The sequence below is a fragment of the Tarenaya hassleriana genome, unplaced genomic scaffold, assembly GCF_000463585.1.
Source record: "Tarenaya hassleriana unplaced genomic scaffold, ASM46358v1 Cleome3, whole genome shotgun sequence".
Taxonomy (NCBI): Eukaryota; Viridiplantae; Streptophyta; class Magnoliopsida; order Brassicales; family Cleomaceae; genus Tarenaya; species Tarenaya hassleriana.
The window spans coordinates 8,295,856-8,321,007 of NW_010966177.1; the positions used below are offsets into that span (position 1 = coordinate 8,295,856).

General features: G+C 32.2%; 3 protein-coding genes across 3 annotated transcripts; 1 reads left to right on the forward strand and 2 right to left on the reverse strand.

Moving 5' to 3' along the window:
- Positions 1–2,892: 2,892 nt before the first annotated feature.
- Positions 2,893–3,970, reverse strand: LOC104819987. Its single transcript, XM_010550329.1, has 2 exons — positions 3,851–3,970; positions 2,893–3,654 (listed from the first exon to the last, which is right to left on the reverse strand). Exon 2 carries the CDS (start codon positions 3,651–3,653, stop codon positions 3,081–3,083), a length of 573 nt encoding a protein of 190 aa, XP_010548631.1. The 5' UTR covers position 3,654; positions 3,851–3,970; the 3' UTR covers positions 2,893–3,080.
- Positions 3,971–7,711: 3,741 nt separating this feature from the next.
- On the reverse strand, positions 7,712–9,278 carry LOC104819988 (tetraspanin-8-like). Its single transcript, XM_010550330.1, has 2 exons — positions 8,492–9,278; positions 7,712–8,196 (listed from the first exon to the last, which is right to left on the reverse strand). The coding sequence occupies exons 1-2, from the start codon at positions 8,996–8,998 to the stop codon at positions 7,876–7,878; spliced, it is 828 nt and encodes a 275-aa protein (XP_010548632.1). The 5' UTR covers positions 8,999–9,278; the 3' UTR covers positions 7,712–7,875.
- Positions 9,279–17,153: 7,875 nt separating this feature from the next.
- Positions 17,154–19,662, forward strand: LOC104819989 (pentatricopeptide repeat-containing protein At4g30700). The gene has a single exon (XM_010550331.2). It carries the CDS (start codon positions 17,169–17,171, stop codon positions 19,560–19,562), a length of 2,394 nt encoding a protein of 797 aa, XP_010548633.1. The 5' UTR covers positions 17,154–17,168; the 3' UTR covers positions 19,563–19,662.
- Positions 19,663–25,152: the final 5,490 nt, after the last annotated feature.

Genomic DNA, 25,152 nt, shown 5'->3' on the forward strand with positions numbered 1-25,152 from the left:
AAAATATTTAACATGGCAATCTATGTGTACACTAACATGGTAAAATGACAATGCCAAGTCACACTAAACTAACGGTATGATGACATCATTTTTTTAACTATTCATTCGGCAAAAAAATTTTGAATCGGAAAATATATTTGAGTATTCTTTAATTTGAAAATATAATAATATAATGTGTAATGATAAGTGTGTAATAATTTAATTTTATCAATATATTTAAATGTATTTAAATAAAAATAAGTTTATCATTTTTTACACAATTCAAATCAAAACATTTTATAAAAAAAATAATTAATGACTTTTAAGCTTAAAAAAATATAAAATATAGATTATCAAGATTCAAAAGTTAGAATGACATTAATTTTGGATGTCAGTATTGATTTACAAAACTAAACGAAAAAAATATTAAGGGTGAGCATTTTGATACGATTCTTCATAATCGAACCGAAAAATACGGTATTTTTTCGATCAAATCGTTCTAAATTCTCGAACGCTATTATTTTTAGAACACCTAATTTCACATAAATGAATTTTTAAAAAAAATCCGATTTTTTTAAAAGAAAATCTATTTGATTATGTTTTCGATGAATTTGAAAGATTACTCATAAACAGAGTTCTTCGGAGAATAGACGTCTTCGAGAGGAAACTTCTTCGACAGTGGAATCGAAAAACGAGGTTGGAGATGGAATAGTTGCGACGGATTGTATCATCATAGAAAATCATCAGAACAAATCAGAAAGTTTGACCAAAATATGTTTGCGATCAAATGAGAAAGAGTAAAATGAAAAAAAAAGTAGGATTATTTGTTTTCAATCAATGTTAACCAGACCGGGTTCAGTAAATTAGTTAAATATTAAATCAGGTTCATATCTAAATCAATATCAAAATATTTGATATGGCAACCTATGCGTACACTAACTGGTGAAACGACAATGTCAATTCACACTAAACTAACGGTATGATGACGTCATTTTTTTTAGTATTCATTTGGGGAAAAAATTTTTGAACCGGGGAATATATTTGAGTATTCTTTAATCTGACAATATAATAATATAATGTGTAATGATAAGTGTATAATAATTTAATTTTTATCGATATATCTTAATGTATTAAATAAATAAGTTTATCATTTTATACAAAATTCATATAAATAAATTTTAAAAACTATAATGAATGACTTTTAAGTTTAACAAAATATAAAATATAGATTATCAAGATTCAAAAGTTAGAATGACATTATTTTGGATACAATATTGATTTAAAGAACTAAATAAAAAAAAAATTAGGGGTGGACGTCTCGATTCGGTTCTTCAGAATTGAACCAAAAAATACGATATTTATTCCGATCCAAACCGTTCTTAATTCTCCAACGGTATTAATTTTAAAAAATCAAATTTTTTAGAATCAAAACGAAACTAACCGAATTTCAAAAATTTTCAATTTTTTTTTATAAAGGGAATCTATTTTTTTAACAAAAACCGGAACTGAACCGAATATTATATAAAAACCGATTGGTATCTATTTTTGTAAAACTAAAAAACCCAACCAATGCATTCTCATCCCGAATCCGAACCGATTCCCGAACTGCTCACCCCTAAAAAATATAAACACCAAATTTATATTTACTTTTCCACATAACTCTACATTATATTCGTAAAAATATAAATAAATAAAAAAACCATTTATTTTAATTCAACAACTTCATAGTCATAACATCTCCAATATAGAGAATATTTTTAAATGTACTTTATTTTTTTTGTACTCACTTCCATGGATATTTTTAAATGCATTTTAATTATAAATTGTCTTTTATAAAAAAATATTTTTATTCAATATCTTATTTGTTTAATTAATTTACTAATATAAATTACAAATTACAGAGAATATTTTATTACATAAAAAATTATATTATACAAAACATTTTATAAAATAATAAAACTAACTTCTTCAAAGCAATATGAAACGAAATAAAATTCAAGTATACTATATATTTAATTACGAATGTATATGAACATCTAAATTTCTAATAAAAAATAATATTTAAATATTCTACGGTAACAATGAATAGTTTTGATTCCACGTTCTCATGTATCATTTTTTAATACCATTCATATCAATAAATTTAACAAAAATATATTTAATATAAAAAAATAATAATCCGCGCATCGCGCGGGTCTTTTCCTAGTCTTCTAAATTAAATTGTTTGTCCTATATTTTCTTTAACACTGGCATACTCATTGATCTACGGGATGATAAACATGGCCGATTATTCTACCAAATATTAGCTCTAATTAATTTAACCAATTGATACAAAATTCTTGAATATGGATATCTATTTTTCTGTTAGTGTTTCCTGTGGGATTATGCCTTTACATCTCATAAGAAACTCTGATTGGTACAGAGGTTTTGAAGAAGTAAAAGACTCGGAATGCATCAGAGGCTCTAAATTGTCTTCTCCAATAAAGGGTTTTCTGTTATGGTTCTTTACGAGTAATATATTCTGAAGAAACTCTCTAGAATCAGTCTTGGATCGGTAATCTTGGATTCAGAGTGAATTGCTCTCTCTCTTCCCTTCCCGAGACATAGGATCAAACACATTATTTAACCTGAACTCGTAATCCCCGTGTGTCGATCTCTTTCTCTTTTTGTTCTTTCGTTCAAATATCGGTCGATTCAATCAGTTTTGCGTGAGAGATTGGAGAGTGTGTAGGCGTGAGGAAGGCGATAATCGCAGTCGAATATCTGGCAGTGCATTTCCGATAAAAAATTTTTTATTGACCTAGGAAAGTGAACCGTAAAAATAAAAATAGATTATCGATTAAAACCGACATCGGTCAATTATAATCATCGCGGTCGAAGTTTAAGGGCTATCTCAATGGTAGATCATAATCGTTATGCGAAAAACGCGACGTGGAAATCAAACTTGCATATGTACAAATACAACTTTTTTTTTTGGTGTAATGTACAAATACAGCTTACTATACATTTCTTAGCCTCGTATATATCATCCCATTGTCCGAAAATTACCAATCAAGATCCGATGCTCATCTCGTAAAGAGCCGTTTTTTATAAAGAAACTGTCATTTACCGACCATTTCGGCCTCCGCAGCATCGGCAAGACGTCTCATAACGTCTACTTCCATCTGAAGCAACGTTACGTAATCTAGGGTTTCTCTGATCAACAAGAACTCGTTTCTCATGAACTCTCCTCCTGGGACTAAACTCCTCAGCCCTTGCGTTTTCCTCTCCACCAGACTCTTCGCCATCTTCCGAATGACGTCATCTCTTGACGATGGTGATGATGATGATGATGATCTCCTCTTCAAGAACTTCTTGCTCCGTTTCACGATCTTCTTGTGACACACCGTCTTTGGCAGCTTCTTGTTGATTAGCTTATCGGCTTGGATGCTACTAAGAATCCGGCGAACGAGAAGATTGTTGAGTTTGTCTTTGGAGTTTGCTGTTTTGGCGATTAGGGCTCGGCTCCAACAAGTCGTGCCCTTTCGGAGGGAAGCCATGGCGATGTCGGCCGTGAGCTTTATGGCCTTCCTACGTTCCACGACACTCGTGTTTTCCACTGATGAATGGAATATTTCAAGACCCATTTGCCATTTCTTGAGGAATTCTTCCTTTAGAGAGCTTGGGGGTCGCATCCTGAGGGGGAAATGAAGAAGGAGAGTAAGAAGAAATCATGTATAATTCGACAAGATTCATTAACCTTTACACCATTGTAGCTTCACGCGTGAATTAATTTTCATGAAGCGACATCGCCAAAACAATACATTTTTCGTTCTACCGTTCCTTTCAATTACAAGAAACAAAAAGAGACATGCAGAAGAGAAATGATTACCTTATTTTGATGACTTTTCTTCTTCCGTTGAATATGTAGCCGTGAAATTCTTCGGTTTCAGATACGAGAGAGAGAGAGAGAGAGAGAGAGAGAGAGAGAGAGAAGAGAGGAGAGAGAGAGAGAGAGAGAGAGAGAGAGAGAGAGAGAGAGAGAGAGAGAGAGAGTAAGGAGAATGGATTTGAGATGGAGACGGTCCATTTATTTGTTCAAAAGGGGGAAGAAAATAGTGGGGCTTCGGAAGATTGCTAGAGCACATGCATGCACATGCGATTGCTGACCCACGTCCCCCTTTTTTTGTAACCCTAGAATTTTGGAAAAATATTTATCGAATATATAATATAACCCGTTTCCATTAAAAAGAAAATTAAGGAAAAACACTAAGCTTACTGTAAAACTGGAAAAATAAAATCACAAAAGTTATGACGATCGTCCTATATCTTGTTGCTAAGATGATGATATGGATATCTTGAATTTCGTTATGGTAAGTGAGCGTTACATTAACGATAACTACGAACACGTAATTTAAACTATTATAACATGTATTTTACATATATTTGACACATTTCAATAGCTAATGATATAAATAATTATAAATAAAAATAGATTGTTTTATGCATATAATAAATTGAAAGCAGTCATGTTCAGGAGATAGAGCCTGGGAAATGATTTCGGCGACAGAAAACACACATCATTATTGTAATGGCATTTGTAGTGGAAACGTGAAGATCCGCAAAATTTGGGAAAGTCTGACCATCACATAAAGGAAAAAAATACATATATATATATATATATTATTAATTACTTTTTAATTATATATATATATATATATATATATATATATTAGATATTTAAGTGATTGGAGGACTAAACTCTACAACAAAATTCTTTTAAGGCCTTTTCAGAAAAATACGTATAAGAACATCCTAAGAATAAAACATAGGATATATGTATATGTGTATGTGTGTGTGTGTGACATGGAATTTTATTATAAATTTATTGAAAAATCTTCATTTCTTTGGTGAATTTTCTCATAAAATACATGGAACGTGGAGTGTCTGGCGGGAATTTCTTTCCCACGGACCTCCGTAATTGACGGGAATCTTCACAATTATTGTCTTCACTACACGCCCACCACCCATAATTCGTCGTCACAGCATTTATTTTTCATAATCATAATGATAATAATAATAATATATTCCTACAAAATTATAAAATAAAAATTTCAATATGCGTGTCCCAACATCAGAGACAATAAAATTTATAACGAAAATATGATATCAGCGGAGTGACGATGAGGAGAAGGACGAGGCTCGCATGGGAAGCGGGCGACTGCGGGGGAATGCTCGTGCACGCACGCGCCCACGCAATATATTGTGCATGTGTGGACACATGGGTGGGACGCAGTGGATTGTAGGACCCATCGGTAGGTCCCATTTCTTGGCCTCCCTCCGGGTCGACGGTTGCTGATTTACATAAATGTCCCATTACATTCTCTCCCAACAAAAACGATTCGTTTCCAAATAATTATTGTTTTAGGTTATTTCACATTTTTTTAAAAAAATAGAAAAAGTTATATATACCCTTATTTACTACTCCCTCCGTTTCAAAATATTTGTAGTTTTAGATTATTATCCATGTTTCAAAATATTTGTCATTTTACATTTCCAATACATTTTTTTTAAATAATTTCCAATTTTATCCTTACCAAATTCCAATACATTATTAATGATAATATTGTTTTTATTATTAAATAAAGGGTATATATGACTTTTATTTTCATTTCTTAAAAAATGTGAAATAAGTTAAAACAACAAACATTTTGAAACGGATGGAGTAATAAAAATAATGTTATCATTAATAATATATTAAAATTTAATAGAGAGAAAATTGGAAACTATTGTAAAAAAAAATATCTTGAAAATGTAGAATGACAAATATTTTGAAACGTAGAAAATAATCTAAAACTACAAATATTTTGAAACGGAGGGAGTAAGAGTTAAGAGTTCGAAATTTATTTGTAAGATATAAATATATTGAGACAACCATTTTAAAAAATATATATACTATGTTATTATAATTGGTATTATCTTTAATGAAAGACGGAATCGCTAAAGATAGGCGCGGATGTAAATAAAAAATCAACAAAACATGACTTGGATAGTTTATTATATATATATAACGTTAAATATTATATATATATATATGTGTGTGTGTGTAAAGATATATATAATATTGGTATGAGAGACCAATCCACGTAGACTCTAATGAATGAAACATTTAACTAGAGAACCTAACAAGCGTGCATGCATTGCATGCATGAATTGATCACGAATTATAAATAAGCCATGTGTAATTAATACGAGATGCACTTGTAAGAGCTTTACAGCTCAAAAGGCCATTAAAGTTTTCTAATTTAATTAATTTAATTGGTAATGCTTTGGATATAATTATTAATTATCAACAAACATATATAATCTCCTGTCTAATTATACGTTTGCTCCTTAAATCAAGGGAAGATTTGTAGCTTCGTCCGTACTTTTCCGAGGACAAAATCTCCCTCACTCCTTACATTAGATGTTTGTTTATCGTGTCTTGATACTTCAGTAACAAGTCATATATATATATATAAATAATATAATGTATATATTCATGTATATGGTATGAGAAATTCAATATTAAAAAGGACTCACCGTATAGTTCTGTATATAGTGTTGGATGGATTCGATCCACATTCAATTAAATTAAATAATAATAATAATAATAATTGTACGAGTTGCATGTGATTTTGAGAGATTGGATATCCGTTTCCATGTGGTAGTCTTGACGATCTCCTAGTGGTCTAAGCAAGTGGGGAATAGATAACTAACGTATTAGATTTAAGAAAAGTCCATGGAATATTTCATCAAAAAAAAAGTCCATGGAATATGCTACATATTTAAACTAAATACATATTTTTTTTTATAATTCTTAAAAATATATATAAGTTTTATTTAAATATCAACTAAATGTATGAATGTTCATAAATATTAAATAACATTATAAATATTAAAAACGTTATCAGATTGATAAAAATGACACATTATAAAAAATGTTAATTACATCATAAATACGATAAAAATATCCGGGATAATATTTTTGGGTCAGATAATTACACGTAGATATCTGAAAAGTAGAAAAATAACAATATATTTTATAGTTACTAGAAAATGACAAAGATATCTATCAATATCTAATTGTTTTTCCATTATTTAATAAAAAATTGTGGTTTTATGATCTAGTTATTTTTTGTATAAATATTTTTCAATGGTTTTATAAATTATTTATATGTAATCTATCGATTTTTGAATTTTTAATCAAAATATATCTAAAATCCGTCGAGTTGGGATATCCGAAATAATACAATTCGGATATCAAAAGATTCGGGTTTGAATTTCAGTTTTAACATATGTAATTCATCGGGTTTAGATGTCCTAAAAATCGCTAGTATCCGACTGGGTGCTCATCCCTACCTTTTATCGCTCAAAATGGTAGATGATTTCCACTTTCGATATTGGTCATTCTACGTTTGATCATGTCCTGTCATGAATTTTAGCGGTCACATGGTGCCTTGCACTGAAGATCAAAGATGAGAGAGAAAATGGAGGTTACGGTTCAGATCCAAAATTCCTTCGGACATATAACAATCTAGTTGATGATATATTATTTTTAAATACAAATTCTCTTTTAGTTTTCATTGAACATTGGAAGTTAAATTTTTTGTTACATCCCTAACAAAAATTCCAACTTGGGTTATAGATCATAAGCCTATGCAATGCCAATCTCATTTGGAGCCAAATTTGTTATGCATAAAGTGAGACCATATAATAAAACGCCTTAGAAACATTTTTGCAAAGTTTTGCATGAAAGTATGATACATTCAAAATTCCAATATGGATAGCTCAAATGTAATTAAAACACATTATCATTATTATTATTAAAGGGTCTAACCAATATGTATGATTAAAAACAGAAAAGAGACTCCTTGTCTAAGGCTTGTAACCAATGTGGCGGCTGTAAGAATCGTCCTTCCTGTTGTTCCTGAAAGCGCAGCAACCGAGCGAGTAGACGATGATGAGGAAGACGAGGAAGACGATGTTGACGATGGCAACTTTCTTCCACGCGCTCCTGATGTTGTCGAGAAGGCCGGCCTTGCAGGCATTGCAGTCGAAGCAAAGCTTGTCTGGAGAGTTGTTCCAGATTCGGCAGTCCGGGTTCTTGTATCCTCCGTCTCTCCCGGCTGGCTCGGTCCAATTCGTCGGGCCGAGGTACTTGAACTGGCAGTCGTTTGATGGCTTGCAGCAACCAGACTGTTACCACAGCCAGAAATGTTTCAATGTTTAACCACAAAGTTTCATATTATAATCATCTAATTCAGGAGTCAGAAGTTGACTTTTATGTACTTTGAAGTCAAACACTTTCTATAGGCTGTCTTAAGTTGTAAGGATTCAGATTCCAGACAAAAAAGGTTTAAGATTTCATGAATTTCCCAAAAAAACAAACGAAACCCTAAATCCCGACAACTTTGGAGCACCTGTGTTCTTATTCCTATGAGAACATCAAATATGGAGAGGATTCCAATGAATCCGAACAAAAAAAGAATACCTGAATAGGGGAGAAACTCTCCTGGTAGAACTCCCTTTCGGTGTGAAGAGAAAACTCGAGTCCGAACCTACCACAGACATTGCTGTCCATAAGACAGCTCCTGATCTTCTCCCAGTGTTTGGCGTCGTTCACGCGGCTCTGCAACCAGTTAGAGTAATCTCCTAGCCTGTACTCTTTGTACCCTATGTCGGGTATTGCCTCTCCTGCTCCTTTGTTCGTGACGACGAATGCGAAAACGGTGAAGCAGAAGACGAGGAATATCAACAGGAACATGACGAAGAGGTAAACCCAGAGAAGCCATGTGACTCTGCAGCATGAGCCGACGATCCCGGCGATGGAGACCAGCAGGAGGAACACTCCCAGTGCGATTATGGGTTTGTCGAGGAATCGCTCGCACTCCGTCGAGCCCTTTAGCTTGAGCCAGATTCCTCCGGCGAGGATCGGGATCGAGAGGAGGAGGACGAGGATGTTGAGGATTCCGACAAGGCTGTTACTGCAACGAACCATGGTCGAGTTACGTATCACTGACCCTTGTTTGGGTACCGAGAAAAACGGACGGAGGTGAGAGAAAGATCGGAATTTGGAGAACACCCAGATGAGAAACCGACGAAATAACAAAACCCAGAAAGAGATCGGCGAGGGAAAACCACCAAATGTCTCGGAAAAATCGGAACTTGGCGAGAAAACGGAAGAGACTGAGAACAAATCTCAGGTTGATGAGAAGACATGACGGTGGATGGGAGGAACATTTATACAGTCCACTGTGTTCTTATGGGAAACGCGTGGGAGAAAGGGGGAAGTTGTGGAGACGAAAGGGAATGTTATTTACGGGAAAATCTTAAATCCAACGCGCTATGAGTCAATGATTAAATTAATTTGATTACCAGTTTCAGATAATTATTTCTTTAATTGGTACTATTTTCTGTTTCCTGTCTGCGTGGGGAAAAGGGGAAGTTTCTGATATTCTTCCATCTTTGTTTACTCCCTTCTCTCTAACCGTTTCTACACCATTATGATTATAAAAGGAATGATTGTTTATTTCTCAATTAATTAAGATTTGTAATCTGTTCTGTCTTTCCCTTATTTGTGCATTGAACAAAATTTTCTATATATTGGATTTCTGGTATTATTTTTTTTTTGTTAGGACTGATTTAAGTAAATGTGAGAACAATATTTTTATCGAATCCGCCGTTAGATTTACCGTGACAATAGATATAAAATGATCCAACCATTTCAAATCCAATCATCTCCTACTCTAGATTTCACAAAATAATCAACATTTTTTTTATAATCCAGAAGTTTATCAAATTTTGATCCAATTACATATTTCAAAATGATCAGAGAGAATGCCATGTAAATGGTCTTCCCCAAATAGAGACTCAAATCTAGATTAGAAAAAAGAGATTAGATAATAATCTATAACTTGCTTACTTTTCGATATATTTTCTTAAAATTTACATAACAATCATTTTCATTTATCATTTTTAGATATTTGCGAATCAAATTTCGTATTGTAAAAGAAAGATTATGTAGATTTTCCATCAACGAAATAGTAGCTTGTGAACCTCTTTCTCTTAACTTCCGTTAACATTTCTCACATCCCAACCGAAGTGTGTTTTACATATTTCAAACCTCCGCCTCTAACGAATTACAAAAATTTAGGGATTGGACAAAACCTCCTGGTGTTATCTTTAGTTTAAAACCATAATAAAAATGAATATTCTTTCATTTACAGGGAGAATAAAATAAAAAACTAATTTGTCTCTTTTTAATAATGTACTTTTATATGTCAAATAAATGATACAGTGCACGAAATAATGAAAATATTGTTTTTATACTTTTCTAATTTTCTTTAAAAAAACTCATCACAAAATATTGGAGAAATTGTCAAGCAAAAACCTATACTTTTTTGTCACAATTTTAAACCCTTTACTATTTTTTATCTTATACAATTGAATTATTCAAAAATACTAGGAGAGACCCGCGCGATGCGCGGGTTATATTTTTAAAATATATATTGATTTTTTTTTCTAAAATTTATTAATTTATTAATATGAATATTGTTAAAAATTGATATAAATTATTTATTTAATATATATATAAAATATATTAATTAAATTAAATTATTATAAAATCATCATTACACATTATATTGTTATATTGTCATGTTAAAGAAGTAAAGTTTTGGGAGGAAAAATGTGTCATCTATATTTCACACCAGATTATCAATTCTATTTTAGATCATAATTCTGCCAACGTAGTGCATTGTTTTATATTGTATGTCGAAGAGTTATAAACGTTTAATGGGATTTTGAATTTTAAGTGAGTTATTCTACCATTGAATTAAATCAGTGTTGCAATACGTGACGATATCACAGAAAGACGATCTTTTTTATGATGATGTCATGGAAAATACGATCATTTTTCGCTATCGTGGCTCTGAAATTATTGTTCTTTTTAAAAATATTTTTCTCGTTTAATATATGGTTTATACGGTAGAATCTATAATTACATCGTACATCGTACAATACTTTTTTCCGTTCAAATAGGCAAATAGTTGTAGATGTTTTTTTTTCTCCCATAGTTGATAAAATTGCAATTCCTTTATCAACTCAACATCTTCCATTTGACAAAAAAAATAATAAAACAAAGACATTGTAAGATTAAATTATTATAAAATAATATATTAAAAAAAACAAAAATATATATAAAATATTAATATCATTGTATAAATGGTGTGTGAGATCGATAATAATGATTTATTTTAAAAAATTAATTCTAAGGTAATATTAAAAATAATATTACTAAATATTATAGTTATCGTTTGTTTTAAAAATAGTTAAAATTACATATTTGTAACTTAATTATTAGTTTAAATTTTTAAAAATTAAAATATAACACATATAAATATATTAATAAATAATAAAAGTATATAAAATACAAAATACATACATATGTATATATATGCACATCTATATACTACGATCTAGATTATATATGTATATATATTTATTTATTTAATTGGAATTTGTTTCACCTGGTAATGATGATATTATTTTTTTCAGTATCGTAATGACATATTATAGAATCTATTAAATAATTAAAGGTGTTATAACGAATGTAAATTTGCAGTAAATTTTTGAAAGTTTATAAATTTTTGTAGGAATTTCAAAATTAATGCGTAACCTCATACGCATAAGACGACCTATGATATACCTCTACATCTAGATACTTGTTTCTTATCACAAGTTCTGTTGTCCTCATTACCGATCTGAAATTGCAGAGGTGGATCGCTGGAATTACACTTTCGTTCACCTCGACCACGATCGGAAATGTATGATGTATCCCTGGTATCCGAGATCTTCTCCATTCGTATATTTGTAATCCTTCCTGAACGTTTTAGACGTGTTCTTCTTTCCTTGAGTCGTGAAGTCAAAACCGAAACACCAGGTCTTCGTTCCATTTCCGGTGGAAGACATTGATAACCTCGAATCTATATCATCTAAGCATGAAATATTTTCGAAGAATCTCACCATCCACTCCATTTGAAATTTCTCGAATGTCTATTGTATTTTCCGATCAGAAGAATTATTGCCAAATTTACATATATAATTTGTTAAAGAAAACATAAATCTTGAGAGGAAACATCAAAAAACGGAATAGAGAAATAAAAATAGAAAGATAGAAAATATATATTACCATATATTATGATGGGTTCTGCAACATATTGATTTTTCGTTAGCCGATACTTTTGCTTTATATTCTTGAAAAATACAATAGAAAATATATTATAGAGTCTTCTACGTCTTTTTTTTTAATTTATTTTAATAATTACTCACTAAATATCATTAATACAATAAATTAAATTATAATTTTGAAGTTTTTCATAGTTTGAGACTATTTTCTTTTCTCTACTATATAGATATACTTTTTTTAATTATAATAATCTATTAATATTTTTTTTGCTAAAGATTAGAATAATTTTTTTATATAATAAATATAAACTTAAAATTATAACAAATATGATCATATAGTTATTATATTCAATAAAAAATACAAATTAAATATTCTAATCATATACATTTATATATTTTATTATTTTTTCTTATAATCTTATTTTGGATTCATCATTTCTCTATTTTTAAAATTTTTCATTTAATTTTTATAATTTTATTTTGCACTAATCATTTTCATATTTTGTAAATTTTTCATTTAATTCTACCATAATTTTTTTTATAACCAAGCAGAATTAAACAAAATGTCAAGTAGGATACTTAGATGACTTCACCAGAAGCCTCCAAATCTATACAATTAGTATACATATATACATATATAATATTCTACAAACCTATCACGTTGTTAATTTCTCGTCTCCTTGTATATACACATATATATACATTCATATACAAACATATATATTCATAGATATACATATATAAATAAATACACATATATATATATATATAGACAAATACATCGTTATATACATTTATACATACATATAACAACCCATCCACATTTCTCAAGAACCATATCCTTCCTACTCGGCACCTACCATCGTCGTTTTGAATCCTTCGATCTCTTGGCGTTCCTTTCGCAATAACATTTTACGGCGACTTGCAACAACGTTTTTTCTTCTGTGCCGGTGGATGTCTCTGTATTCTTCACCGGAGTCGCGTACAAACCTCTCCTTCCGTCGCTCGTCCTATTTGCGTACATAAAACTCTGTAATTTCCACATGATCACTTATTACAGGAAGTAGCAAAAACGAAAGGTGAACACTCGGAGAAAAAAAGATATTGCAGCTACAAGCATGCAGATAATGTCATGTGTCCTTAATCCCACATGATCTGATGCAAACCTATTTATATTCCTCCCTATAATTTTTTTCCCTGTTTTTTCTTCCACCTCTCTTCTCTCTTTTCCCTTCACCGCCGATCTTTGCCGTTCTCCGTCGTAGCGTCATCTTTCTCATTACGGAAACGGGTTTCGATGTCAAGATCAGAATCTGACAAAAAAAAATGAAAATTTCATTTCGGGGTTTTAATGTACATTGAGATAGATCAGGAAAGCAGTTCTACTACTCCTCCGAATCTCCCCGACAGGAACATGAACCAGATTTCCGGCGAGGATTCCGGCATCAGGAACACGATTACACTATCGGCCTTGCTGACTTTTACGGTTGGCCTCTAATCGCGATGGTGGGAGAGAGTGGATTTTGTTATTCACGACGAACCCAATTTTCCATATTTGATTAATACCAATGCATCAAAAACACCAGCTTTTAAGGCCCCGAAAAAACGCATCACATGAGTTCTTGTATTCTTCACATAGTGGACTAATATGAAGTTATACCATCTTGTCCGTTTTTTATTTTAAATTTTTGTATTTTATCAGTTACATTAAATTAAAATTAAAGTTTTGGAAGCGAATTAATTTTCATTTACTCCAACATAACATAACGTTTTGTGTTTAATATAATAAAGATATTTTTTTTTAATTTCAGAGACAACTTAGAACGAAATCCCATGACATTTCCTATTAATATGACATTTCCTATTAATATTCTTGTAAGGTAGTAAAATAAGTACTATATTCATTTACAATAGATAAAAATTAATTTGATGCGATAGTCGGGAAAATACATAAGATGTAACATTAATGAATGTAAAAAATTCTTTTGTTTTAATTTTCTTTTTAATTTTTTACTTTACTAAATTTCATTAATATCTCGATTTACTCTGAAACACGATCACATAAAATTGTTTGTTCCTTCGTATAGAATAGCAAAAAAAGCGTTTCATTGTTATGTAATAAAGAATTTTAATATAATATAGTGCATCATTTCAATCAATAATGACTATTAATTACTTATATATATATATATAGAACTATTAATGACTTTGTAATACACAATAACTTAAAATATTTATTAAAATCAAAATTATGAGACGTAAAATTAGTTATCTTTATCGTCAATAGTGCATTTCTCTATTTACATCATCATAACTTACAAATAAAGATTTTAAGAGCCAATGAGGATTAAACAAAATGACACATGTATGATGAGGTGGATGTTTAGGTGTCTTCATGAGAAGCCTTCAAACCTAATTATTTATGTATAAGATTTTATGCATAATCTAATCTTTTACTAAAATATAATTTGTATGTGTAATTAACAAATAAAATTTTAGTTTTGACTCATGGATGATAATGTGGATGGTATATTTTTTATTTTTTAAATATTTTTATTGTAAATTTTATTGATCTGGTAATGTATTATGATGAATATAGTATTTAATCGTATTAAGATATATTAAAATATTATACAAGTTTGCTTTCTTTTCCATTAAATGTGAGATTGGATGTGTTCATGATTTTTATGTGGTTTTTTTCCTCCTGCCTTCGACATTTTGTTTTAAAGACTATATTCTCTTGAATTCTTCAAAGGTTAATATTTTTCTATAAATTTTATCGTCTTCGGGTTTGCTTTGGATTTTTCTAAACTTGTTAAAGGAATTGAAGACTTATTCTTCGGGATCACCTCAGAGAAATTAGATTATAGGCTGGGAATCAGATTATAATAAATTGGACTTATTATAATGGGGAAAAATGACGAAAAGATTAAGATATAATCACATGTTAGCAATGAGAATTTTAATGAAACTATATATTATATCTACTTTTTTTTTGTATAATATATTATATCTACTTGCTTTGTCAAGTGGACATCTTGCATATGTAATAAGTTCCCCTTCAAACGCGTGCATTTTGAAACCTCTTGGATGTTCTCCTATATATAAATACACACATATATATATAAACAAAACCGAAAAACCATTTTATGCATGATCATATATATGTATAATATATGATAAAACATGATTTGAAGAAAAAAAAACAAACCATGTAGATCAATATCTCCACACACAACATTTGAATCTCATAAACTTTATAAACAAAACATGTAGACGGAAAATGACAATCTTTTGCAATATAAAAATACAAGACTTGAAAAAACCTTAAAAGAGAATTATAAGAAAGTAAGAGCAACACGCAACAACGCATGTAAAGTCTTATTCAATCAATGTCTACTCATCTTCTAGCTCTCTTTGTAGTTTCGTCACCTGAAAAAACACATAAATACATTCTAAATCGAAATAAAATTAATAAAATAGTTTATGAGGTTGAAAAGAGGGAAAAACATTACATAAGGAATGACAATCACAGTGAAGTATGGATCGATATGACCCATGCCATATAAGATCCAACCTTCATATACAAACTTCTATGCTTCAGAAGTAGCGACATGACCCACCTCAATGCGGCTCCCTAGCGATTCAATCTGCAAGATATATCACACATTATCAAACTAACACTGAATACATAGTTAGATCGCAATTCCGCCAACCAATTTGAAAACCTCTTATCACCTTAATTAGAAGAAAGAAGAAGAGGATGCCTAAACCTCGTAACTCTCCAGCATTTGTTGAAAAACGACCAATGACCCGATATTATCCATATCTGAAATGACTTCTTTAATCTGCCTCTCTTCGAATTTTTCTTCGAATTTCATTATTGCCCTGTATTTGTAAGGAAAGGTCAAAGTTGGATCGAGCTGAATGCACCACCTATATACAAATAGGAATACATCGTTTTGAGTGTATGGATTGATTCATGGAATTAATGAGGAAAAGAGTAAATAATAAATGTGATGCTTAGTGTGCTCACGTTGAGTTGGCAACCGTTTTTGTTTTATTTTTTTAATTTTTTTATGTTATTAAATATTCTCAAACATTTTACCAAAACCAATAGTATTATGAAGATACAATATTTTTAGTATAGATTTTTCTATATCCCTATTTTAAACAATAAATATGATTATTAGTGGATCAATAAATTCTATTGGAACGGTTTTTTTTGTTCTAATACATTAAGATTTTTCTATATCCCTCTTCTAAACAATAAATATGATTATTAGTGGATCAATAAATTCTAGATTAATAATTTTATACAACATAGATTAATAATTTTTAAATTAAATCGTTTTTATAAAGGTGTACAAATATATTACGAGACAAATAATTTAAATTGACTTTTCTTTTTTAGTCAAACACAACTTTTTAATTAAAGTAACAGATTTTGTAGTTTTAGAATTATTTTAGAATTGGAGTTTTTCTAAATTATCACGTTAAATACAAAATTGAATTTTATATATAATATAGATTAATAATTTTTAAAATATAACAATTTGTTTTATTCATTTTTTATATTATATATCATAAAGCAATTGAAAATTTTATATGAATATTAAAAAATTTGCCACATTAATTAAACAATTAATTTAAAAATATTTGCCACCTAGATGATGACATGGAGATGAGGTGGCTTCACCACAATCCTTTAAACTCTTTTATTAATATATATAGATTTCTCTATTTTTAAGATTTTGGCAAAAAAAAAAACGTCCACAGAGACAAAGAGTCCTACGTACTAAAAAAAAAAATCTGAGTCACCCTGACCATGTAGAATTTAAAAATAATAAATAAATAAATATATACAATACATATACATAAATATATTAATAATAAAAAATGAATAAATAATTACATTGCAGAAGTTTTGAATAATAAGAAAATTCGTAAACGCGTCATTGGTCGTTTGCACCAAAAGCCAAATGCTTCTAAGAGCGGTACGGCCTGCAATCGCAGAAGCCGGAGTTTCTTGCCGCACACGAAACAAGGATTTGCTCCTCGATCTCTTCAAACGATCCAGCACTGTCTCTCACCTTACCCAAACCCACGCTCAGATCCTTGTTCATGGCTTCCGAAACGACGTCGCGTTGCTCACCAAGCTCATCCAACGACTCTCAGACCTCGGCGCCATGTCCTACGCTCGCGATCTCTTCCTCTCCGTTTCAGAACCTGACCTCTTCCTCTTCAATGTCGTTATTCGCAGCTTCTCCGCTAACGAGTTGCCTCTCTCGTCGATTTCGATGTTCACCCACATCAGGAAATTCACCAATCTCATGCCAGATAGCTTCACTTACGCCTCCGCGATCACCGCTGCTTCGGGTTTTCAGGACGAGAGGGCTGGGTTGGTGTGGCATGGGCAAGCGACGGTTGATGGGTATGGCTCGGATTTATTCGTTGGATCCACCATCGTCGGTATGTACTGCGAGTTTTGGCGCGTAGACTATGCCCGAAAGGTGTTCGATAGATTGCCTCACAAGGATACGATCTTGTGCAATACGATGATATCTGGGTTCCACAAGAGCGGAGTGTTCGTAGAATCTGTTGCAGTTTTCAGGAGCTTGATCAATGGAGGGAATCCTCGTTTTGATTCCTCCTCTTTGACTTCTGTTCTTCCTTCTGTAGCTGAGTTGCAGGAGCTGAGACTCGGGAGACAAATCCATGGTCTTGCGACAAAAACAGGGTGCAGTTGTCACATTTTTGTTCTTACAGGATTTATCTCATTGTATTCGAAATGCGGAGAGATTAACACTGCAAGTAGTCTGTTTCGAGAGATTCGTAGACCGGATTTAGTAGCTTACAATGCCATGATTGCTGGGTACACATTCAATGGTGAGAGCGAGCTCTCATCGAGGATTTTCAAGGAACTCGTTTTATCGGGAGAGAGAATGAACTCGAGCACACTGGTGGGTTTGATTCCAGTCGATTCGCCCTATAGCCATCTTATGCTTTCTTGTGCCATTCATGCTTTCAGCTTGAAGTCTGGTTTTGTGTATCATACCACAGTCTCGACTGCGTTAACCACAGTTTATAGTAAATTGAATGAGATGGCATCAGCCAGGAAGCTTTTTGACGAGTCTCCAGACAAAAGCTTGGCATCTTGGAACGCGATGATCTCGGGTTACACTCAAAATGGTTTGACAGAGGATGCTATATCTCTCTTCAAGGAAATGCAGAGGTGTGCCATGAGTCCAAATCCTGTGACGATCACTTGTATTCTCTCAGCTTGTGCTCAGCTCGGGACTTTGAGCTTGGGAAGACATGTTCATGATTTAGTGAAGAACAAGGGTTTCAAGTCTAACATATTCGTGTCAACTGCATTGATCGATATGTACGCAAAGTGTGGAAGCATTGCAGAGGCACGCCGGTTATTTGACCTGATGCCCGAGAAGAACGTGGTGACATGGAACGCGATGATCTTTGGTTATGGCCTTCACGGACACGGGCAGGAAGGTCTGAAGATCTTCAACGAGCTGTTGAGTTCGAGTATTCCACCGACACCAGCCACTTTCCTCTGTGTATTATACGCTTGCAGCCATGCTGGTCTAGTTAAAGAAGGTGATGAGATATTCCATTCGATGATTCACCAGTATGGTTTCGAGCCATCACACATGCATTACGCGTGTATGGTTGATATTCTAGGCCGAGCAGGACATCTCGAGAAAGCCTTACAGTTTATAGAGGCAATGCCGATTAAGCCGGGCCCTCCAGTGTGGGGCACTCTGTTAGCCGCTTGTATGACTCACAAGAACACGAATCTGGCCCGTACCGTCTCTGAGAAGCTTTTTGAGTTAGACCCGGAAAATGTAGGATACCATGTGTTACTCTCCAACATATTCTCCGCCGAGAGGAACTATCCGCAGGCTGCAACGGTCAGGCAAGTCGCGAAGAAGAAGAAACTAGCCAAGACTCCCGGGTGTACGTTGATAGAAATAGGGGAGACACCTCATGTTTTTACCTCGGGTGACCGGTCACATCCTCAGGCAAAGGAAATATACGCGAGGCTGGAGAAGCTTGAGGGGAAGATGAGAGAGGCCGGGTACACCCCCGAGATTGATATGGCTTTGCACGACGTGGAAGAGGAAGAGAGGGAGCTCATGGTGAAGGTTCACAGCGAGAAGCTGGCCATAGCTTTTGGACTGATAGCTACTGAACCAGGGACCGAAATCCGGATCATAAAGAATCTTAGGGTTTGTTTAGATTGTCACTCCGCGACTAAATTCATCTCGAAGATCACAAAGAGGGTGATTGTTGTTAGAGACGCAAATCGTTTCCATCACTTCCAGGACGGAGTTTGCTCTTGCGGAGATTTTTGGTAACGGTCTCTGTTGTAACATGAATAAGCAAAAGAGTTAGGAGTTTCAGCCCCCAAACAGAGTGTTCTCATCCTGTAACATATGGCATTGCTGCTGATATTTATTCACCTTTCTTCTAATAAAACTTGATTTCATTTAACTCATAACATTTTCACTAGGGCTGTCAAACGGGATGGGCCGGTGCGACCCAACCTGAGCCCGTACTCGGTTCAAAGGTTTTGAGTTGTGGTTCGATCCAACCCGAATTTGTTTGGATCTATAGATCCCAAGTCCGAAATTCAGCCCTATAAGATTCAGGTTTGGACTCGAACTAGGCTAGGTTAGGCAGGTCTGTTTTAATAATTCATTTGTATAATGATATTTTTTTTGCATTTGTTTTGAAAAAAATAATCGGGTTTTTGTACCGTTCTGAAGTGGAGTTTAAGTCCGTCTCGAAAGCCCAAATTTATTTATATCTATAAATTTAAATCCGAAACTTGATATTTTTCGGGTGAATTCAGGACGAATTTCACACGTGAAACCTTGATTACATTATGTTTCACCGAATTTTCTAGCGGGTTTTGTATAGTTTAATTGAGATTATCCTTCCGTTGATCTAAAAAAAAAAAAAAAAAATGAAAAAAAAAAAAAAAAAAAAAAAAAAAAAGCCCAACAACAACAGATAACAACAGAGTGTTTTACTTGAAATGGTTTTGGAGCCGAAGTTGTTTTTGTCGCTCTTGAATGCCCAAAGCATGTATAGATTTTATGTACTTTTTTATACGACAATTTAATTTTAATAAAAATAGATATCTTGAATTAAAAAAGAAATTAAATCGGGTTCCTTTTTTTAATTATGTGACGTGGATTTTACATGGCAAAAATGGTTACAAGATTTGTTGTGCGCACGAATTATTTAGACGCTCCGTGCATGAGCTGCATATGTAATGTAGCCCGACTTAAATTTCGTCTCCTTATTACTTTTTCTCGAAAATGAACATGGACTCTTGTTTTCTTATTTTATTTTAAATTGTCCATTTCCTTTGAAAATTCCAAAGTAAAAATATCTAAAACGTCATTTTTGGCCACCGAACCTAGTAACTAGAGTTACAATGTGTAATAAAACTAGTATTGTCTTCTCCCCCGAATAGATAAAATGTTTTTTTTTTTTGAAAAATATTCTACCTTAGCGTAAGGGTAAATGTGATGTTTTTTTTAAAGTTTTAATTATAAGATTTAATAATTTGAGTTATCACGAAGATTAAGTGTGTTAATTTAACTATAATGTCAAATTCGAGAAGGCAAGAGATTGTCAAAATTGTAGAAATGGGTAGACATTTGATATTGCAATGAATTGGTTAATGATCCTTCGACGTTGTCTCCATCATTGTCATTTGAAATTTTCCATGAGAATGGTCTTTGACATCGCAATATCCGTGCAGCCGCATTTGAATATAATATTATTTAGATACCAAAATGATCATATTATCCGAAAAAATATATATAGACATGTCATATTAGGTTTTTAAAAATCTAAAATTCTTAGGGTTTGGTAGTTTCCTAGTTGATTTTAAATTTGTATTTGGATGGTTTTTAGTTTCATTAATTTTTCAAAGAATTTTTAAAATTTTAGATATTTAAGATTCGGGTTCGAATTCCAATGGATATTTAACTTGTGATTTGATACCGTGCATAACCAAATTCGATGAGATAAAAAAATATTAACACGAATTATCTCAGAAACACGGGTACGGATACGTACGGATATTACATATGGTCATTTCGAATTTTGGTTCGGGTTTTGTTCAGTTATATTAAGATTCAGTAATTTAACCTTTAGAAAAACTATAACTTTTCGGTTGTATATTGAATTCGGTTCGGGATCAACTTTTATTGGTAAAAATATTCATTTTTTTTTAAAAAAAGTTGGTCTTTTCGTTTATTTTTTTTATTGGGTTTGGTTCTTTCTTTATACATATTTTTTTTAGTTTATAAATCATGACAATTCGGTTTTATGTCGAATTTGATTCGATTACGGTTATACCTTATTCTATGGAGATGGTTTATTAACCATATCGGTCATCTCTAAAGGATACCTAAAAAATTTCGGGGATCGGACCAATTCTCGGAGCCAGTGGCGGATTTAGAAAATTATTCAACAGGGGGCAAACATAATTTTTTCTATTATAAATGGGGGCATTTCTAATTTTATTTGCAAATTTGTAAAAATTTACATAGAAAAATACAGTTTTTAATTAAACTAATGGGGGCCTTTGCCCCCATTGCCCTTAACGTGCATCCGCCACTGTCGGAGCTAATTGTCTATATAAACACATTTGCTTAGAAACAGATTTGTCTATGAAATCACGATTCGAACAAAATAAAACGCGAAAGATGAGGCCGTGGATAATTTATTGTTCATCGATCATCATCATCTTATTACTCTCGCAGTCGCTTGAGATTTCATCTCAGAGCCACGAGGAAGAAACCGACGTGAGGAAACTTGGGGAGCAAGGCAACTCCGACCAAACTCATCGTTACCATCTTCATGTCAGAAGACTGCGTGGCAAAGGCGGTAAGAATAAGAAACGCCGCAAATCTTCGTCTTCTCGACTTGATCCTCTCTCCAACCCTTTCCGCTTCGGCTGCGCCTTTGTCGCTTCCGCGTTATTGACGTTAGCGGCGTTATGAATCTATGCTGATATATATATCATTTATTTGTGATGGTATTGCGATGTTGTATAACGTATTATACCATTTTCTGCTATTGATTTTCCATGAAATTTGTCATATGTTCGTTTTGGTTTGCTTTATTCTCTGTGTAATTAAATTATTTGTTCTATAAAAATAACTGAAAATAATGTTTGGTGTGAAATTTTCGTCTTATCATTAGAGATATATATAGTCTCCTAATATTTTCGGGTGTGCGTGTGTATAACCTATAAATAGATTAAATTGATGAAAAATACTTTCAAAAATATTTTCAAGAAAATAATAATAAAAAAGGTAAATAAAAATATTTTAAAACTTTTATCATATTATGACATTTTTATAAATTAAATAAAATAATAATCTCAGTAATTATCAATTACATAAACGGCCTCAATAACATATTATAAATACTACTAATTTCTTTGACCACATTAAATTGCATTTCATAGTTCATTGCACCGACAAGAACATATTCCACAATTCATCGCAAATCTTTTTATTCTGTCTTATTTTCACCCAAAAATAAAATCGAATCGAATAATTTGTTTAGAAAAAAAAAGGAATCAAACGATGACAGATAGTTATCATTGGTCACTTGATAATCTCTATAGCCAATTTCATAAAGTGAATAACATCATTTTCGGTTTTCAGCTTGTGAATCTCTTGTTAATGTTATAAAAATATTTTTACATAAAAAATGTAATTGATCTGTAAAAAAAACGATCTAAATCATATTAATAAATGATCGAAATAAAAATTATAAAATTCTATAATTCCTCCTTTGTAGAGATTCACTCCATTAACTTTTTGCCATTTCGAATTGTTGGAAAAAATTGTAAAAAGAATATTAAAACGAAACATGTAAATACCCTTTTCGAAAAACGAGAAATGTAAAAAGAATATTTACGAAAAAAAAATTATAAAATCATAGCCCGACCAAACCAAACATATCGCACACAATTCGCCAAACCTCTTCTGTCCAAAAAAAACAATTTTTTTTTGGTCAAAGCAAACCAGATGAGATCGTCTTCACTACGTTGCTTTGCATTGATGGTTTTCTTGTTACTCTCTCAATCTCTACCGATTTCATCCGAAAATCTCCAACCCTTTATGAGTTTTTCGGGTCGAAAGCTTTCTAATCACTGTAACTTTGATATCCCTAATCGCCGCGATTTTCGCGTTTTCACCAGAAAAGGAAAAGGCGGTCTCGGACGCTACCGCGGAGGCAGATCCTCGTCGGGAAATCGAACTAATCTATCAAGCCCTCTGCGTTTCGCGTCTGCGTTTGCGACTTCTATCCTACTGACGTTTCTCGCGTTCTAATTAGTGTTATATGGATCTTACCTCATTATAAGTTTGGTTATGATAATTCTACAATATTATAATATAATGTATTTATCTTGTATCTCGTCTTATATTTGTAATGTTTAATAAGATGGTGTACTCTTGATGTTTTTTTTTTTAATTTCTTGAATATTTTTTGAAATAGTTGAATAATTATCATTGGGGGGAATTTGCAAACAGGGGCCTACATTGTGCACGAGTTAGAAGATTGATACTTTTATTTCAATTTGAATATTGATTAGATTTTTCGCACTTTAATTATAGTATTATCCATTATACGTCATGAGCTTGTAAATTAAAAGAAAAAGATGTAAATAGTATAATACACAATAGGAATTTGGTTGATCGATAGAGTAAGTTATCCGTTTCTTCCATGGTGGATTTAAATAAATCTTAACTTTATTCTCATCGGATGCTCTTTGTCGATGAAACCATTTTTCTCTTTTTAAAAATTTTCAGCTGAAAGATTTCATTTTTGTCAATTCGATGTGATCATCATATTTCGTATATTTCCTCCATGATATTCCGTAACAGTAATCGAACAGACGAAACCAAACCCAGTTTTAAAAATATAAGATGATATAACGCTTTAGTTATAATTTTTTAGAGACCAATTATACAACTAAATGCGAAAGTTCAGGTGAGTTGGTAAGGATTTCGCTCTTCATCTGAGATGGTACGATTTCAATTTATTGTCTACATTCACATGTCGTCTATCAATTACGTCGATTTACTTCTCATGTGTGTGTCACAGACTCATTGACGTGGACGGAGAGCGTATTAAGATGGTGCATCCGAATGATAGCAATTGGGTTCGTCGCTATATAAAAAAATATACAATCCAAATGATATTGTAAACTATTTCACATCTTTAATTGTTTTTTTTTAAATTTCAAAAAAATACCTTTTTTTTAATTCCACGATTGGATTTTAAAAGCTAACTTTATTCCCATTGGATGCTCGAACCGGGGATATTACAAATATACCTTTAAAACGTAACATAGACTTCAAGACATACCCTTGAACAGTTAGGGTTTTAAAAAAAAATTGAAAAACGTTAAAAAGACAATCCTACCCTTTTAAAAACTACACGTGTAATAATCTGAATGAAGATGACAAAAGAGAGAGAAAGTGGATAGTTGTCAAATAAAAAATTATTAAGTTAAAAAAAACTGTTCAGTTTCTTCTTCCTCTCTTCTTCACGATTTTTCTCTGACGGACATTCTCCAGCCAATTTTATTGGCGATTTCTTGTGCGATTTTTTCTCTTCACTTCAAAATGGCTTCGTCTTCATCGTTTTTGGCTTCTATTTGCGAAGATTTTCAAGTAAAGTTTTCATTATATCTCACCGAAAAAGTTAGTTTTTTTTTAATTTGATATATGTGTACTTGGACAAATATTTACGGTAGACAAGATCTTAGTCGAATGAGTTATAGTATTCGAGTTTTACAGTTAAGGAAAATTAGGTTTTCGGTTTGAAATCAAGTCATATGAGAGTTTTGTCTCTATCAGTATCTTAATGGTCATACTCGTCACACTGGTCGTACTTGAAGGGTGT

What these genes read in the sequence shown, in the direction of transcription:
- LOC104819987 (XM_010550329.1), bottom strand. Translation starts at nt 3,653, where the DNA reads ATGCGACCCCCAAGCTCTCTAAAGGAAGAATTCCTCAAGAAATGGCAA.
- LOC104819988 (XM_010550330.1), bottom strand. Translation starts at nt 8,998, where the DNA reads ATGGTTCGTTGCAGTAACAGCCTTGTCGGAATCCTCAACATCCTCGTC. An exon ending in AGAGTTTCTCCCCTATTCAG is followed by an intron (nt 8,197 to 8,491) that starts GTATTCTTTTTT and finishes CTGTGGTAACAG; the next exon opens with TCTGGTTGCTGCAAGCCATC.
- LOC104819989 (XM_010550331.2), top strand. Translation starts at nt 17,169, where the DNA reads ATGCTTCTAAGAGCGGTACGGCCTGCAATCGCAGAAGCCGGAGTTTCT.